This window comes from Bombina bombina, chromosome 6 (assembly GCF_027579735.1).
Source record: "Bombina bombina isolate aBomBom1 chromosome 6, aBomBom1.pri, whole genome shotgun sequence".
In the NCBI taxonomy this organism is placed as follows: Eukaryota; Metazoa; Chordata; class Amphibia; order Anura; family Bombinatoridae; genus Bombina; species Bombina bombina.
In genome coordinates this window covers 180,036,220-180,054,641 of record NC_069504.1, presented here as the reverse complement: position 1 = coordinate 180,054,641, position 18,422 = coordinate 180,036,220, and the positions used below count along the sequence as shown (strand labels likewise).

Sequence of the window (18,422 nt, the reverse complement as noted above, 5' to 3'; positions counted from 1 at the left end):
GCAACCAGGACAGATTAAGGTACCTCTACACTAATTTGCACTACGTTTTTTAAAACACGCAAACTGAACTTTAAAGACATCAAGGTATTCATCTGTTAAATTAACCATTTCCATTAACCACGATTGCTTTGGCACCTAAATCAGAATATTGGCTGTTTTTTGCCTTTTTAACTATCCAGCACACCTGAGCCAATTATATGTCCAAGGAAAGTAACTGTGTAACTTTATAACTGAATTTGTTACTGAAGAACTGTAAAGCTATTAGGATTGATACATTTGTGCCTTTTAAATATTTAATTCACCATTTATCTTAGAAATTTGTTGCTTGCCATATGTTATCTATAGAATTAATTCCTTTATACCTGAAATTCTAGGATTATATGGTTCTAGTCTGTTTTTATAAGTGTTGTATAAGGGAGACGTCCCTTTATTAATTAGGAAAAGCATTTGCTGTTGTTTTTATGTGTTATAAGAATTTTTAAATAAAATAGATTGTATAAAACATAAATTAGATTGGTATCATCATTTCCTAGCTTTTTTTAGCGCTGCTAAATAAACCCCATTTTTTCATTTTATAATGCTGTGTCACCCTCTCTGCTCCGGGGAACGCAGAGCAGGCCCTACAGCCCCTCCAGGATACATACTCCAGACCCTTACTGAGAACCGGCGTAGGCTGAGGACTATTTAGACCCTGATGACTTTTTAGCTGCTCTTATGCTACGGAACCCACAGTAAGTTACCTGCATAGGATGCGACTAGGGGGAAGCCGTTATTCTATAAAAGATACCCTCAGACGATTTATCACAGGGGTGTTTTGCAAACTTCACAACTCATATTATCATACCTATGTGACAGGAATCTAGTTATGAAGACTGTAAAGTCTGATGCCCAGAGATCTCTCTCCTTTACACCAATGACTCTTTGAATTCTATAAACCAGTCTTTATTACTATATAGTGTGTTTTAATACATCCTGTAGAGATTTTGCATTACGGTGGTTTTTATCTTATCCGGTAGACTGTTCTTTAGTAGTAATATACTTTTGCTACCTAAACCTAACAAACACATCACACCCCCTTTAAGCCGCCAAACTATTAGATAGTCTTAATTCTACCCACAGCAAATACCTTCTCCCCTCTCCCAGAACTGGCGACATTAGGCCCAGCTGACTTACCTATCTGCACTTCATAGCCTACAGGTATACCATGCAGCATGCAATTCCTCTGACTAAAATATCCCCCACATTCCACTGCTAATACATGAGGAATCAATCACCATGCTGACTCGTATTTTATACTGAAGACTGTCTTCTCTTATTTTTCTTATTATTACCTTCAGCTGAGGGATTCATATATAGTTCTCACTCTAGTTTAATGCTCTAACTAATCATACTATGTTAGGGTTGCTCATGTATTTTGATTAGAATGTAGTGTTTTTACGGTAGAAGTTTATATCTGTATATACAGTCAGATCTTATTCCTGCCATACCTTCAAACTGTGTCTCATCAGCTATAAGATCATCATGTTAGTAGCTAGTATCTGGTCTGAAGAGTTGTGTTTTTCTATAATAGTGTCCCCTACACGTTTGAGATTCCATCCTAAACCATAGTACCCCATACTCTTATAAATGCCCAGAAGGTTTTCTTAACATCTTTCTGAACCCACAATCACACCCCCTATAGGTCCCCAAATCCCAGAGGAAAATACCTGCCATAAAATGATTTAGAATACCCAGTGCTCCCATGGTAACGGAATCCTATAAGACTGGACTAACCTTATATAGACACTCATTCCCTTCCCCATACCCAATATGCCTCAGCACTGCAAATTTCTCCAGACATATCAGATATACCAATACATATTGTAAAATTGGGATTTAGGGTTCCCCTGAGTCATGTTGCCATTTTATCTCAATGCCCTTAATCAGTATGGAATATTACTGTCCCCTTTGATGCGCTGAATGGAAAGGACCCGGATAATGACTTCAATGTAATTTCACGAACCAGGTGTAAAGGAGAAGGGACTTAGGAATCACATCTTGTTCTTTGGACAGTTAGCATTTTTATGATGAAAAGGGTATGTGACCCTTCATTGGAATGATGGGATCTGTGTTTTGCATTACAGCCCCCCCCCCCCCCCGAGACATATCTAAAGGGAGCAAAGAGGCGATATCAGCTCCAGCAGGGTAAGACACGGAGCACACAGCACTATATAGGCAGACAAAAATCTGCTGTTAGTATACGGTGAGCCTGGAGCATCTGCAGGCACAACAGCCTGCACAAACAAAAGCCTTCACCATAAAAGGCGCATCAATCAGCCACACAACTATAGAGGGCAAGAGAGGGATGAGATGAGGAGGCATTAATCGTTAACCATATTGATATATGTAGGTACTCAATTCTAAGAGCAAACAACAGCCAAAGTACACTAGGGGTCAAGCTTCATAGAAATAAATACCATTAACAAGCCCCTGAGTACTTATAATAGCCAACAGACTTTGGAATCAAACAGAGACAGGCCTAAAAGAATCAAACAGTAGGCTGAATACAGAGAGTGGCCTGCACAAACTGGACGCATTAAATATAAATAAATAAAGCCTTATGAACTCTGAGGGTCCTACTCTTAAAATCAATATACAAATTGAAAGCAGCCTCCCACCGCTAGCAACTCTGGTAATTTTAACCTAAGCACAGGTTTACATGTGTGTCATTATTGAAAGAAGGCATACCATGCCAGGGCGTAAACTAAACAAACCGGACAATACTCCACGCTCTAAGATGCTACAACAGTACCTGAAGTCACTGGAACCACCTCTGGACACTCACACTGGGATGGAGGGCAATGAGCCACAACGGGCCGATCTTGTGGAACAAGCCACAACGGCACACATGACAACAAGCCTCACAAGAGAGGATTTATTACCACTCTGCACAAAAAATGATCTTAAAGAAATAGTCTCCGAAGTCAAGACCTGGTACGGAGACCTAAAGAGAGATTAGTCACGAGTGACACAAAGAGTCACCACTCTGGAAGAGAACCATAACATTATGGATGCAGACATCCAACACGTCACGGCTAGCGTATGATCAAGAGGAAACCATACACCACCTCTTAGAAAAGGTTGAGGACCTAGACAACAGAGGTAGAAGAAACAACCTAAGAATAAGAGGAATCCCAGAGTATATCCTACCAACGGCTTTAGGGGGATGTCTGCAGGCCCTCTTCAGAACGGTCAAGGGAGATAACAGTGCACCAGACCTGATAATTGAAAGAGCTCACCGGGCATTGCGAGCAAAACCGCCCCCGAAAGCACCCCCACGGGACTTTATAATTAAGTTACTCCATTTTAAAGATAAAGAGGAGATTATGAGACACACCAGAATGAAACAAGACATAACCCATGCAGGTAACAGCATTCAAATATTCCAAGATCTACACTTCAAAAACGGAGAGACCTATACTACATTACAAGCTCCCTACGAGAACAGAAAATAGCGTACAGATGGGCCTTCCCAGTCTGCATTATAGCAACCAGAGGGAACACAACAGCTATCTACAAGAATAATGAAGACCTGCCACACTTTTGCGAGGCTCTGCGACTCCACATACAACCTCCAGAACCAGAGAAACAGATGGACACTGATCTTCAACACAGGAGGCACGGACAACACACAATAACCAAAGGAGCTCCAGACAGAACAAGAGAGAACCCTCAGACGGAAACAGGACAACTGGGGGACAGAATGGACACGGAGCCACCAGCTAATTGAAAGCGCTTGGACAACTTTAAAATGGACTCTGAAAAAAGCACTGTAGACCTCAGGTAGTATGCAACCATTATTTATTCTTATAAATGTTTATTTCTATACATGCTCATATCTTGTTTATTCACATAGTTGGGCTTGGGGACAAGGATACTGTCTTTACTGTATTGCACCGTAGTGTAGAATGCTATATAACTTCATTTTATTGTACACTAACTGTTACTGTAATTTTGTTAACACCTGAAAGAATAACAGCTGAGCTTAGATTGCGACTTTCCACTCACTGAGAGGGTAGAGGGTAGTTTATAACGCCAGCCGTTTTAACACATAACTTGCTGGACGCGCGCCTCCCACTCAATACAACTGCACATACAACATACAATTTTGCACGGGAGCGAATCCCTTATTAAAAGTAGGATAATCACACTACTTCACTACTCCCTAGGGAATCAGCAAATAGGTGAGGTTCAGACTTAATCTGCAGATATCTCACGTAATATATCAGCCTCTCCAGACAACCATATTATACTAAATACCACGGGAAAGACATGCTTCCAAGACAGCTAAAGTTACTAACCATCAACGCGAAAGGGCTTCACAGCCCGGAAAAGAGATCGATAGCCTTTAACCAGTTATACAAAGACTCAGGAGACATATTGTACATACAGGAAACACACTTCAAAAAATGGAAGGGAACCTAGAATCCTAAACAGCAGATATAAAACAGCATTCCTAGCCTCGGTTGTTCTAAGAAGGGAGGGGTGAGCATTCTCCTAAAAAACAAACATTAGCTTCTGCCCATCAAACATCATCAGAGACCCTAACGGTTCATACCTACTGGTGATTGGAACCATATTCAACACATATGTGACGCTGGTGAGCGTATACTTGCCAAACCAGGGACAGTATCGGGTGTTCAAACAAGTCACCCACCTGCTGATGGAACATTCAAAGGGAATAATTCTCATGGGGAGGACTTTAACTTGCCGCTGGACCCGACCTACGACACTTCCATAGGTAGAACTAGCACCCCACAAAAGGTCATCAAAGCTATACACACCCAGTTACACCAGCTCAAAGTGCATAATGTCTGGCGGACTAAAAATCTGCACATGCGAGATTACACATTCTACTCCCACCCTCATCACATTTACACAAGAATACATTATTTCATTGTAGACCAGATAGGACTAGCATTGATAGACAAATGCACTGTACTGCCGACTACATTGTCAGATCATGCCCCAGTCTCATGCACAATAAACTGGCCGAGCACACCCATAAGACCGTTCATTTGGAGGCTAGATGAAAGCTTGCAGGACAACCCGTTAATTAGAACAGAAGTTGACATAGCCATAGGACACTATTTTAAAGAAAACCCCACAGTGGATACCTCATCATCCGTAGTATGGGAGGCCCACAAATGCGTACTGCGAGGAGAGTTTATAAGACTTAAGGCAAGGGAAACCAAAAATAATAGACAATTTGTAAATTCAATAACCTCCCAAATCAGATACTGGGAATCGGAACATAAGGCCAAACCTGACTCAGAGGAAACGCTGAAAAATCTAGCAACTGCCAAACAGGAGCTCAATGCATATTTAGTAAGAGAACACCAGAAACAAGCAAACAGACTGAAGCAGAAGTACTTTGACACTAATGCCAAAATAGGCACCTCACTAGCTAAGGCACTCAGGAGAAAACAATTAAATACACATGTTCACTTAATGACAGATTCGACAAGCCAAACCCACAGAGACAGTTTGCAAATCGCGGAAACCTTTAGACGATACTATAGGGAATTGTACAACATTCATAACGAACATAGACAGACGTCGACAGCTTCTTGTCCGATGTACAGTTACGCACACTAAAACAAGAAGACTCAGAGCAGTTAGATATACCGATAACGCATGAAGAAATTAAAACCGCAATTAAAGGCATGCCGAACGGCAAGAGCCCAGGACCGGATGGCCTGGGTATAAGGTATTCTAAAACATACCTGCATCACATGTTAGCTCTTATCCTCATTATTTAATTCCCTGTTAAAAGATAGGGGATTTTCAGACAGTATGCTGGAGGCACACATTACAGTACTCCCCAAATCAGGAAAGAACCCAGACAGACCAGAGAGCTACAGACCCATCTCGCTTTTAAATTCGGACATTAAAATCTTTGCAAAAATCTTGGCCGCTAGGGTCAACAAATTTCTGCCCGGTCTGATACACTCAGACCAAGTGGATTGTGTCCCCAGCCGGGAGGCCCGGGACAACACCCTAAGAACTTTTCAATTTATATCATACGCTAAATCACAGAATCTACCATTGGCCCTGGCCTCTACAGATGCTGAGAAAGCGTTTGACAGGGTACAATGGGGATTCCTCAAATCAGTCCTACACAAAATGAATTTCAGCAACACCTTCATAAACCTGATCTTCACATTGTACCAGAATCCCACAGCACGAGTAAAAGTGAATGGATTACTTTCAGATAGCTTTGCCATTAGAAACCGTACGAGACAGGGCTGCCCTCTCTCACCTATCCTATTCGCCATCACAATAGAAGCGCTAGCCGAAAAAATGCGGAATGACAGTCAAATACAGGGCATCCAAGTTGCCACAAATAGCTATAAGCTTGCACTATATGCTGATGACATCCTACTTACCTTGACAAATATTGACACTTCACTGCCTAGAGTCCTAGAGACTTTCCAATCTTTTGGAAGCGTCTCAAACTTCCAATTAATTCTCTCAAAATCAGAGATCCTGAATATCACATATGAACTAACCCTAGTTGACAAAATTCTACAAAACTGCCAACTTAAAAAACAGGACACTAAGATGAAATATCTAGGAGTATACTTATCCCCTGACCAACAGGAGGTGTTTACGGCTAACTTCAAAAGACTGGAAACTGAGTTAGTGACAGACTTGTCAAATTGGAAAAACAAACCAATATCATGGTTGGGTAGGGTTACTGTGATCAAGATGAACGTATTACCTAGACTTTTATATTTATTGCACACTACCCCTTATCCCTCTACCAACAAATTACCTACACAGAATACAGAGTATATTAGAACAATATATCTGGGGGGGGGAATTAAACCTAGAATCACAAAGACAGCACTTACCTACCCAGAGAGAGAGGAGGACTCGGACTGCCTAATATAATAGTATATAAACAAGCCATTACCTTACAGAAACTGACGGACTGGTGTAACAACGACCCAAATAAAATGTGGGTGCAGCTGGACTGCTCCATATTAGGCACAGGAAATGCTGGGGGAATAGCTTGGCTACCAAAGAGAGATAGACCAGCGGCTGCATCTGTGCATCCGTTGTTTATAGATTTCTTTACCATTTGGGACAAGCTTATAAGCACTACTACAAACATATCATCCCAATTTTCCCCATTGACTCCTATATATCAGAACCTGGCAATACCGTGGAGTCGTAGAGAGACAGATAATAGCCCTAGGATGACCTTTAGGAAGAGGAGACTCTCGGCTTTGGTCGAGGGGAATAGATTGAAATCACTTGAGCAGATCAGAGAGAATGAACCAGATATTGCTATGGACTGGTTGACACACTCACAGCTCAGTCACTACTTCATGACGCATAAGCAAAAATCGAACTTTACCAGACAAGAGTGCAGGGGCAAGGGCACCCTTACACACCTCTGGTGGGACTGCTCGGAACTGGACCAGTTTTGGACTGAGATACTAGAAAAAATTAGGATAGCCACAGGAAAAACCTTACAGAACAGTCCAAAGACACTTCTGTTCCTGTCATTACCCAATCTTGACTGTAAAGCAAGTAAGGCATTGAGACTGGTCATGCTGAACAGTGCAAAGATGCTAATTCCGAGCATTGGAAATCGAAAATAATACCTGCTGTCGAGGAGTGGCAGAGACAAGTTGACACTCTGTTGCAATTAGAAAGGTATCATCACATGCAGAACAACACATTAGACACACATGAACTAATGCTAATTCAGTGGGAGGACTGTAAAACATACACAAGATGAGAGATGGGAAGAGATTCCTATAATGTGAGCCCAGCAATAGACGTTCTCAGGGGGAACGGGAAGAAGCGAGGGGAGGCGCGCAGCGAATATTTAGTCATATTCTTGGAATATTAGTAATAGGAGATTTAGTTAAATCGGTAAAACTTCATAACGCAATCTTTAATATGTGTTTATACTAAATGCAGTGGGTGGTACCACAAGGTACACAACGTAAACTAAGACATTGAACCATATAACTATCTGAAAAATTTATGAATGGACATTTTGAGATAACCAAGTAACTTGCAACACTGGGCACTGTGTGCCGATATTTTACACGCTCTATGTAAACAGGAACATTTTGGAAAAAAATGTTAAATATGTGTTTAATGTTCAATAAAGCTAAAAAAAAATTAAAAAAAAATGAGCAAGGTAAAAATGAATGGGTCTTGGTGCAAGAGTCTGTCAATGAGACCACAGAGCCTGAAGCCCAAGGGAATGGTGACTTGTATTCCCTTGGGAATTTAAAGATATATACGAATCCCACGTTATTTCTTCCATGATTCAGATACAGTATACATTTTTAAACAGCATCACAATTTACTTCTATTATAATTTTTGCTTCATTCTCTTGGTATCCTTTGTTGATGGAGCAATGCACTACTGGGAGCTAGCTGAACACATTAGTAAGCCAATGACAAGACGCATATATGTGCAGCCACCAATAAGCAGCTGGTGCCTAGCTCCTGAGCTTACCTAGGTATGATAACAAAGGATACCAATACAACCAAGCAAATTTAGTAACAGAAGTAAATTGGAAAATTGTTTAAAATGTTATGCTCTTGAGGGATCACAAAAGAAATGTCTTTGGGTTTAATGTCCCTTTAAAAGGAAGCTGCATGAACAGATACATGTGTGTAAATAAGCTATGTTAATAGTGAGGATAATTAATAATTAAATTACACCAGTTTTATAATCTTTTGTACATCTTACACAGAACTTAATGTTACAATTAAATAGATGGAACTTGTGGATGGACAAGAGCATTATTTCATATAAACTACAACCAGAGAACACTACAAAAGCAAATAAACATTTAACACAAAAAATGTTAAGCCTCTCTAGTCTTTTTGGCTCTAGAGCCAGTTTATCCTAAAATGTTCTCCATTTAAATTTGTTTCCAATGATCAGTTTTACCCGCTGGAGTGTATTAAATTGTTTACAAACAGCTTCTTTTAATTTCAGCATCTGAAATAGCTGATTTTGCCTGTGGTAACCCCACCTTTAGTAAATATTAAATAAATCCTTATTAAAAATTGTCAGCAGAAGAAATTATACTCCCAGTAGGAGGTAGAAGAGAAACAATACAATGTTAATTTTCAATTGTTCTTTGGTTTCCTGAGATAATATATGTACAGTGATAAACTAAGAATATCTAATATCCCTTTAACCTATTTGATGCGTTGTGGTTTCAATGAACAACATTGGCAATTTCAAATACAAGAATAAACCTAAACAAACAATTTCTCATACATTTTATATTCTGCAGCTGGTATAACAAGATATTAAAAACACATTAGGGAAAAACAATTTTACAGTACACTGTCCCTTTAAAGTGTACTAAACTGTACAATTATAGATTGCTTGCTACCGCATAGGTAGGTTAATGAAAATGAAATATATGTTGTCTGATCAAATCAGTAGTTAAATGAGAACTATTAATTGCTTGATTGATCCCATTTAGACCAGATTAGTGCATCACAGTTTAAGAACTATGAGATTAATAACATTTCCTCATGTCTCTTGCCCATTTCTAGAGAGATGATGAGATACGTAGCAGAAGGTTGTGAGAAACATGGTTTCTACTTGAATTCCATCCTTCTGCAGCATTATACAATGTCCATGCTTTATATGTACTGAAATACATTATTCTGTTTAACCACGTGCACACACAGATATCTTTCACGAGACCTATTTGCTTTGGATAATATTTTCAATACTTGCCAAGTTGTGTAGTTCATTGATGACTCCGGTTGCATTTTCAGGTATTTGTAGATAGCCTCATTTTTACTCATAGACAATTTTCCTTGGTTTGTATTTGCGGAGAAAGAAAGAATGCTATAAATCTTAAAACAAATATATATATTAAATTTTTTTAAGGACAAACCATTCTATCAATGTAGATTGTGCTTTATATCAATGATCAGAGGAAAAAAATGTGTAAAAGGATAAGGAAGACTAAAAGTAACAGTTTAAAAATATATTAGATACTAAACTAATAGTTGTAATTAATTGATTAATCATAGTTTAACAATATCCTATACAAAATAGCTGATACAGCTAGAGGTACTAATCAGCATAGGGTGCAAACATCTAAAAGCAATTCTTTGTTCAATCAATACTGCATGATTTGCTATATCCACCTTGTCAGAAAATACATTAAAAAATTATTAAGTGAAAACTGCCTGCATGAAACTTCAGCCCTACTTTTTTAGTTTTAATACCACAATCATTTAAAATATATTCAAGTTAGTATCAAGAAAAATTAATTATTTTATCATCTTTACTTGTTTGTATGAATTTCAAGCCCTCTTAAAGTGAATGTCAACTTTCACGAATGAAAGCCCTGTTTTTAAAAATACTATTAAAAACAACATAATTTATGAAAGAACTTAGCTGATAAATTAATTTCTTTCATATTGGCAAGAGTCCATGAGCTAGTGACGTATGGGATATACAATCCTACCAGGAGGGGCAAAGTTTCCCAAACCTCAAATTGCCTATAAATACACCCCACACCACACCCACAATTCAGTTTAACGAATAGCCAAGTAGTAGGGTGATAGAAAAAGGAGTAAAAAGCATCAAAAAAGGAACTGGAAATATAATTGTGCTTTATACAAAAAAACATAATCACCATAAAAAGGGTGGGTCTCACGGACTCTTGCCAATATGAATGAAATTAATTTATCAGGTAAGTTCTTACATAAATTATGTTTTCTTTCATGTAATTGACAAGAGTCCATGAGCTAGTGACGTATGGGATAGTAATACCCAAGATGTGGTACTCCACAGAAGAGTCACTAGAGAGGGAGGGATAAAAATAAGAACAGCCATTTTCCGCTGAGTAAATTAAATCCACATAAAAAAATAAGTTTTTCTCATAATTGAAAAGAAAAAACTTAAAACATAAGCAGAGGAATCAAACTGAAACAGCTGGCTGAAGAACTTTTCTACGAAAAACTGCTTCCGAAGAGGTAAATACATTAAAACGGTAGAATTTAGTAAATGTATGCAAAGAAGACCAAGTTGCTGCTTTGCAAATCTGATCAACTGAAGCTTCATTCTTAAAAGCCCAGAAAGTGGAAACTGATCTAGTAGAATGAGCTGTGATTCTCTAAAGCAGAGCCTGACCCGACTCCAAATAAGCCTGATGAATCAAAAGCTTTAACCAGGATGCCAAGGAAATGGCAGAAGCTTTCTGACCTTTCCTAGAAACAGAAAAGACAACAAATAGACTAGAAATCTTCCTGAAATCTTTAGTAGCTTCAACATAATATTTCAAAGCTCTTACAACATCCAGAAAATGTAAGGATCTCTCCAAAGAATTCTTAGGATTAGGGCACAAAGAGGGAACAACAATGTCCCTATTAATGTTGTTAGAATTCACAACTTTAGGTAAAAACTTAAATGAAGTCTGCAAAACTGTCTTATCCTGATGGAAAATCAGAAAAGCAAACTCAAAAGAAAGAGCAGCTAATTCGGAAACTCTTCTAGCAGAAGAGATAGATAGATTCCAAGAAAGTAGTTTAATGTCCAAAGCATTCATAGGCTCAAAAGGAAGAGCCTGTAAAGCCTTCAAAACCAAATTAAGACTCGAAGGAGGAGAGATTGATTTAATGACAGGCTTGATACGGACCAAAGCCTGCACAAAACAGTGAATATCAGGAAGCTTAGCGATCTTTCTGTGAAATAAAACAGAAAGAGCAGGGATTTATCCCTTCAAGGAACTTGCAGACAAACCTTTATTAAATCCATCCTGAAGAAACTGTAAAATTCTAGAAACCAAGGAACTGTTAACGCATCCACCGACTCCACCTGAGGATCCCTCCACCTGGACAAGTACCTGGGAAGTTTCTTGTTTAGATGGGAAGCGATCAGATCTATTTCTGGAAGACCCCACATATGAACAATCTGAAAAAACACATCTGGATGGAGAGACCACTCCCCCGGATGTAAAGTCTGATGGCTGAGATAATCCGCTTCCCAATTGTTTACACCTGGGATATGTACCGCAGAAATTAGACAAGAGCTGGATTCCGCCCAAGAAAGTATCTGAGATACTTCTTTCATAGCTAGGGGACTGTGAGTCCCACCCTGATTGATATATGCCACAGTTGTGATATTGTCTGTCGGAAAACAAATGAATGGTTCTCTCTTTAACAGAGGCCAAACCTGAAGAGCTCTGAAAATAGCACGGAATTCTAAAATATTGATTGGTAACCTCGCCTCTTGAGATTTCCAAACCACTTGTGTTGTCAGAGATCCCCAGACAGCTCCCCAACCTGAAAGACTTGCATCTGTTGTGATTACAGTCCAGGTCGGACGAACAAAAGAGGCCCCTTGAGCTATATGATAGTGATCTAACCACCAAGTTAGAGAGAGTCGAACATTGGGATTTAAGGATATTAATTGTGATATCCTTGTATAATCCCTGCACCATTGATTCAGCATACAAAGCTGAAGAGGTCTCATACACAGATGATACGGGAGGGACAAGACAGGGAACCTAAACGGAAGGCACCACTGCTTGAAGAACCTTTCTCCCAAAAGTAGCCTCAGCCGAGGCAAAAGTATCAAATTTGTAACATTTTGAAAAAGTGTGAAGAAAGAACCAAGTTGTAAGCCTTGAAAATCTGTTCCACAGAAGGTTCATTTTTTTGAATGCCCATGAGGAAGCAACAGCCCTCGTGGAATGAGCCGTAACCCTCTCGGGAGGTTGCTGTCCAGCAGTCTCATATGCAAAATTTATGATACGCCTCAGCCAAAAAGAAAGAGAAGTAGTTGTAGCTTTCTGTCCCTTATGTTTTCCAGAGAAAACCACAAACAAAGAAGAAGACTGACGAAAGTCCTTAGTCGTCTGTAAGTAAAAATTTAAAGCACAGACCACGTCTAAATTGTGCAGAAGACATTCTTTCTGAAAGGAAGGATTAGGACACAAAGAAAGAACAATAATCTCCTGATTAATGTTCCAAGCAGACACAATCTGAGGAAGAAATCCTAATTTAGAATGCAAAACTACCTTATCTGAATAGAAAATAAGGTAAGGAGATTCGTACTGCAATGCCGAGAGCTCTGACACTCTACGAGACAAAGAAATAGCAACAAGAAATACAACTTTCCAAGATAACAACTTAATATCTAAGAAATGCATAGGCTCATACAGAGCCCCTTGAAGAACTTTGAGAACTAAATTATGACTCCATGGAGGAGTAACTGATTTGAACACAGGCCTGATCCTGACCAAGGCCTGACAAAATGATTGTACATCTGGAACATCTGCCAGACGTTTGTGTAACAAAATAGATAAGGCCGAGATTTGACCCTTTAGGGAACTCACAGATAAACCTTTCTCCAAACCCTCTTGACAAGACAAGACAAAATTCTAGGAATTCTAACTACTCCATGAGTAGCCCTTGGATTCACACCAATAGAGATATTTACGCCAAAAATTTATGGTAAATCCTCCTAGTTACAGGCTTACAAGCCTGAATCACAGTCTCTATGACCGATTCAGAAAACCCCCGCTGGCATGCAGATAATCTTGAAAGAAGAAACCTGCCTCTGGGAGGAAACCATTTGAACTCCAATTTGTATCCCTGAGACACTATTTATATTGCCCAGGGATCCTGAACGGCCCGAACCCAAGCCTGAACGAAGAAGGAAAGTCTGCCCCCCACCAGATCCGGTCCCGGATCAGGGGCATGTCCTTCATGCTGTTTTGGATTCAATAGCAGGCTTCTTGGACTGTTTACCTTTGTTCCAAGACCGGGTGGGTCTCCATGTAGGCTTAGATTGCTCCTGTTTAAAGGAGGAAGAGGAAGAATTTCCCTTGAAATTTCGAAAGGAACAAAAATTACTCTGTCGTCCCTTTTGTTTGTTTCTCTTATCCTGAGGAAGGAGATGACCCTCACCTCCTGTGATATCAAAAATAATTTCCGTCAGGCCAGGTCTAAACAAGGTCTTCCCCTTGTAAGGAATCGCTAAAAGCTCAAACTTAGAGCGTAAATCCGTAGAACAAAGCTCTAACCATAAGTCTCTGTGAGCTGAAACAGAGAAACCTGAAACCAATGCTCCCAGTTAAATAACTTAAAGGGAAAAATTTGAAATAAAGGAATTAGCCAATCTGAAAGCTTTTATCCTATACTGGATCTTATCCAGGGGAGTTTCTGACTTTGTAGCATCAGACAACACATCAAACCAATATTCCGTCGCACTAGTGACGGTAGCAAAATACACAGTTGGTTGCCATTGTAAGCCCTGGTGTACACCCCCTTTCTAATTTTTGTCCATAGGACCTCTGAAACCTCTAAGGGTATAGTAGTTATCTTAGCTAAGCTGGAAACTACTCCTTCCACCCTAGGGAATGTTTGCTTAGTCTCCTTAGCTGAGTCGGCTATGGGAAAACATCTCTTTAAAGATAGGGAATGCGGTCTCTTCCATCCCTTATAACTTACTGGACGCACTAGTACAGATTACACCAGTAATGTATTTACTGGACGCGCTAGGTAGATGACACCGGTAATGTCGGGGTAGTCCAGGTTAGCTAAAACCTCCTAAAGTAACAAATAGAGGTGTTCAAGCTAAAAAACTGAAAGAAAAACAACCTCAGGATCAAATGAAGTATCTTCCACCTTCAGTAACAGGGCAGAACCATACAGAATAGCAACTACTGAAGCAATCTTTATTTTTTGTCATTGTCCTAAATGATTGAAAATAATTGCTCTAGAAATGTTTTCTACCTCTTGAGAAAAACATATGATGCATGAAATGCAGAGTAACTCCAGAAGGAGTGTGAAAAGGAAACACAGGGCACTGCATGTGGGCCATACATTTTTTGGATACTATAGGAGAAATTGTGGCATGACTTGATCCTCGTCAATAACCCCTAAACAACAAGTGTCTTAGAAGGAGTAGGTTAAAAGAGTGAGAATTTTTTATTAAAAATTAGTACATAAAAAAACGTCACTCTCTTTAAATTTGAAAATGTAACTTTTTATTTTTGTGTATAGAATGAAAATAAAACAGTACAAAACTACTGCAGAGCCTAGCTACCCCTCAGCTAAACCTTGCTGAGGTGCCCCTCTGCCTTTATTAAAATTTAATGCATAACAGTAGTTAACATGAAGGATTCTAGTCATTAGCATAACAGTCTGGAACGTATTACTACAATATTGTCAGGTCCTGTAAAACAGCAACTCCCTGCACAATTTAGTTGAAAAGGGGTTGAAAAAGGTCCGCGACCATAACGGGTCCCACTGTACTAATGACACAACCTTCTGAAACCAAAGCGGCAGTGGAGGACAAGCGCGCAGAGTAAAACTAGCGCCATAAGAAGCACATCGTGGGCGTAACACCCTGTAAGTACCAGTCGCCATTACTATATGATAAGGACAAGCGCGCAGAGCAAAACTAGCGCCATAAGAAGCTCCGCCCATCATGGGCGTAAGACTATGTAGCTCCCGGTCGCCATTTATGAGAATAACTACGCCACCGGGAGCCACTGAGCCTGCCATAATCCTGGGGCAAAGTTGGCTACTGCCTAACGATCTCGGTCTAGTCTCCAAATAAAAGAGAAAAACGAGAATATTGCCCACTGAGTCCTTTTAGAGTAAAACATGTTAAACCAGTTTAAATCTTTACATTTTTAAGCACTCATACTACCTAGGTATAAAACCCAGGACTGCTGCTTGTAGGGCTGGGTGTTACCATTCCCTAATCAAAGCCACTCTCATTAGCCCCAGTGCCTGCAATAAGTTGCTGTCACTGAAGTTCTCTCCTGTACTATGTAGGAGTTCGTTTCACAAAATAAAGTGCTCCACTTTTCTGAGATCTTTATACCCAGAAGAAAAAAAAAGGCAGCACTTACCTCTAACTCTGCCCGACAGTAGGGCAGCCCAGCATGTTTAAGAGGTCCTGTCCCTCCCATAGCCCTGTGGAATAAGATAAGCCTGAGTTAAATGTGCTTAGGCTATCTGGATTAGGACAGCATGAATGTATAGGAGGCGCAGTGAGAATTATGTCCCACCAGTTCCTATTGCTCTAAATACACCAAAAGCTCTACTGAAGAGACTGATATGGACTACGGCTACACCCTAGAACAAAGCAGCACTCTCTGGCACTACTTTAAAAATAAAAAACTCTTGATTGAAGAATCTAATCTAACACCTCACTTTACCTCTTCCTATCACTATTGTAGGCAAAGAGAAAGACTGGAGTGGGAGGGAAGGGAGGAGCTATTTAGCAGCTCTGCTGTGGTGCTCTTTGCCTCCTCCTGCTGACCAGGAGGTGAATATCCCATTAGTAATTAAGATGATCCGTGGACTCATCGTGTCTTAAAAAAGAAAAGTAGATTTGTCAGTGTCAATATCTGAGGTAGGATCTTCTGAACCAGATAGATCCTCATCAGAGGAGGATAATTCAGTATGTTGTCGATCATTTGAAATTTCATCAACCTTATGAGAAGTTTTAAAAGACCTTTTACTTTTATTAGAAGGCGGAATAGCAGACAAAGCCTTCTGAATCGCGTCAGCAATAACATCTTTTATATTCACAGGAATATCATGTACATTAGATGTTAAAGGAACAACAGGCATTGTACTAGTACTGATAGATACATTTTCTGCATGTAAAAGCTTATCATGACAACTGTTACATACTACAGCTGGAGACATAATCTCCGCTAATTTACAACAGATACACCTAGCTTTGGTAGAACTGTTATCAGGCAGCAGGGTTCCAACAGTGGTTTCTGAGACAGGATCAGATTGAGACATCTTGCAAATGTAAGAGAAAAAACAACATATAAAGCAAAATGATTAATTTGCTTATATGGCAGTTTCAGGAATGGGAACCAAATGCAAACAGCATAGCCCTCTGAGCATAAAAATGGCAAGAGGCATATAGGAAATGGGGTTTAAATAATTAAATTATTTGGCGCCAAGTATGATGCACAACGGAAATGACACAACTCGCATCATGGCAGACGCAACCTTGTGCAAGGAAACCTGGCATCAACTAAGATGCCGGAAATTACGAATTTGCATCACCGGACGTACCTTCATGCCAAAAAAATTCTCGCACCAAGAATGACCCAATAAATATCAGCATTTTGCAACCTTGCAAACCTAATTTTGCCTGTGAAAATTAATGAAAAAGCAGTCAATTTGAAAAAAAGACTATACCCCAGGTAAGAAAAAATAACTTCCTAAATATGTTCCTCAAATTTGAAACTGAAATATACCTAAACCTGGCAAATATAAGTACAATACATATATTTAAAACTTTATATTAATATATAAAGTGCCAAACCATAGCTGAGAGTGTCTTAAGTAATGAAAAACATAATTTATGTAAGAACTTACCTGATAAATTCATTTCTTTCATATTAACAAGAGTCCATGAGCTAGTGACGTATGGGATATACATTCCTACCAGGAGGGGCAAAGTTTCCCAAACCTTAAAATGCCTATAAATACACCCCTCACCACACCCACAAATCAGTTTAACGAATAGCCAAGAAGTGGGGTGATAAGAAAAAAAGTGCGAAGCATATAAAATAAGGAATTGGAATAATTGTGCTTTATACAAAAAAATCATAACCACCACAAAAAAGGGTGGGCCTCATGGACTCTTGTTAATATGAAAGAAATGAATTTATCAGGTAAGTTCTTACATAAATTATGTTTTCTTTCATGTAATTAACAAGAGTCCATGAGCTAGTGACGTATGGGATAATGACTACCCAAGATGTGGATCTTTCCACACAAGAGTCACTAGAGAGGGAGGGATAAAATAAAGACAGCCAATTCCTGCTGAAAATAATCCACACCCAAAATAAAGTTTAACAAAAAACATAAGCAGAAGATTCAAACTGAAACCGCTGCCTGAAGAACTTTTCTACCAAAAACTGCTTCAGAAGAAGAAAATACATCAAAATGGTAGAATTTAGTAAAAGTATGCAAAGAGGACCAAGTTGCTGCTTTGCAGATCTGGTCAACCGAAGCTTCATTCCTAAACGCCCAGGAAGTAGATACTGACCTAGTAGAATGAGCTGTAATTCTCTGAGGCGGAATTTTACCCGACTCAACATAGGCAAGATGAATTAAAGATTTCAACCAAGATGCCAAAGAAATGGCAGAAGCTTTCTGGCCTTTCCTAGAACCGGAAAAGATAACAAATAGACTAGAAGTCTTACGGAAAGATTTCGTAGCTTCAACATAATATTTCAAAGCTCTAACAACATCCAAAGAATGCAATAATTTCTCCTTAGAATTCTTAGGATTAGGACATAATGAAGGAACCACAATTTCTCTACTAATGTTGTTGGAATTCACAACTTTAGGTAAAAATTCAAACGAAGTTCGCAACA

General features: G+C 39.3%; 1 protein-coding gene across 1 annotated transcript in view; it reads right to left on the bottom strand.

Moving 5' to 3' along the window:
- Nucleotides 1-18,422, bottom strand: part of ASZ1 (ankyrin repeat, SAM and basic leucine zipper domain containing 1) — an 864,897-nt gene that overhangs the window by 362,352 nt on the left and 484,123 nt on the right. Inside the window, exon 6 of the mRNA XM_053719197.1 lies at nucleotides 9,776-9,897. Within this exon, the coding sequence (XP_053575172.1) occupies nucleotides 9,776-9,897 (122 nt within the window). The remainder of the gene's footprint in view (nucleotides 1-9,775; nucleotides 9,898-18,422) is intronic.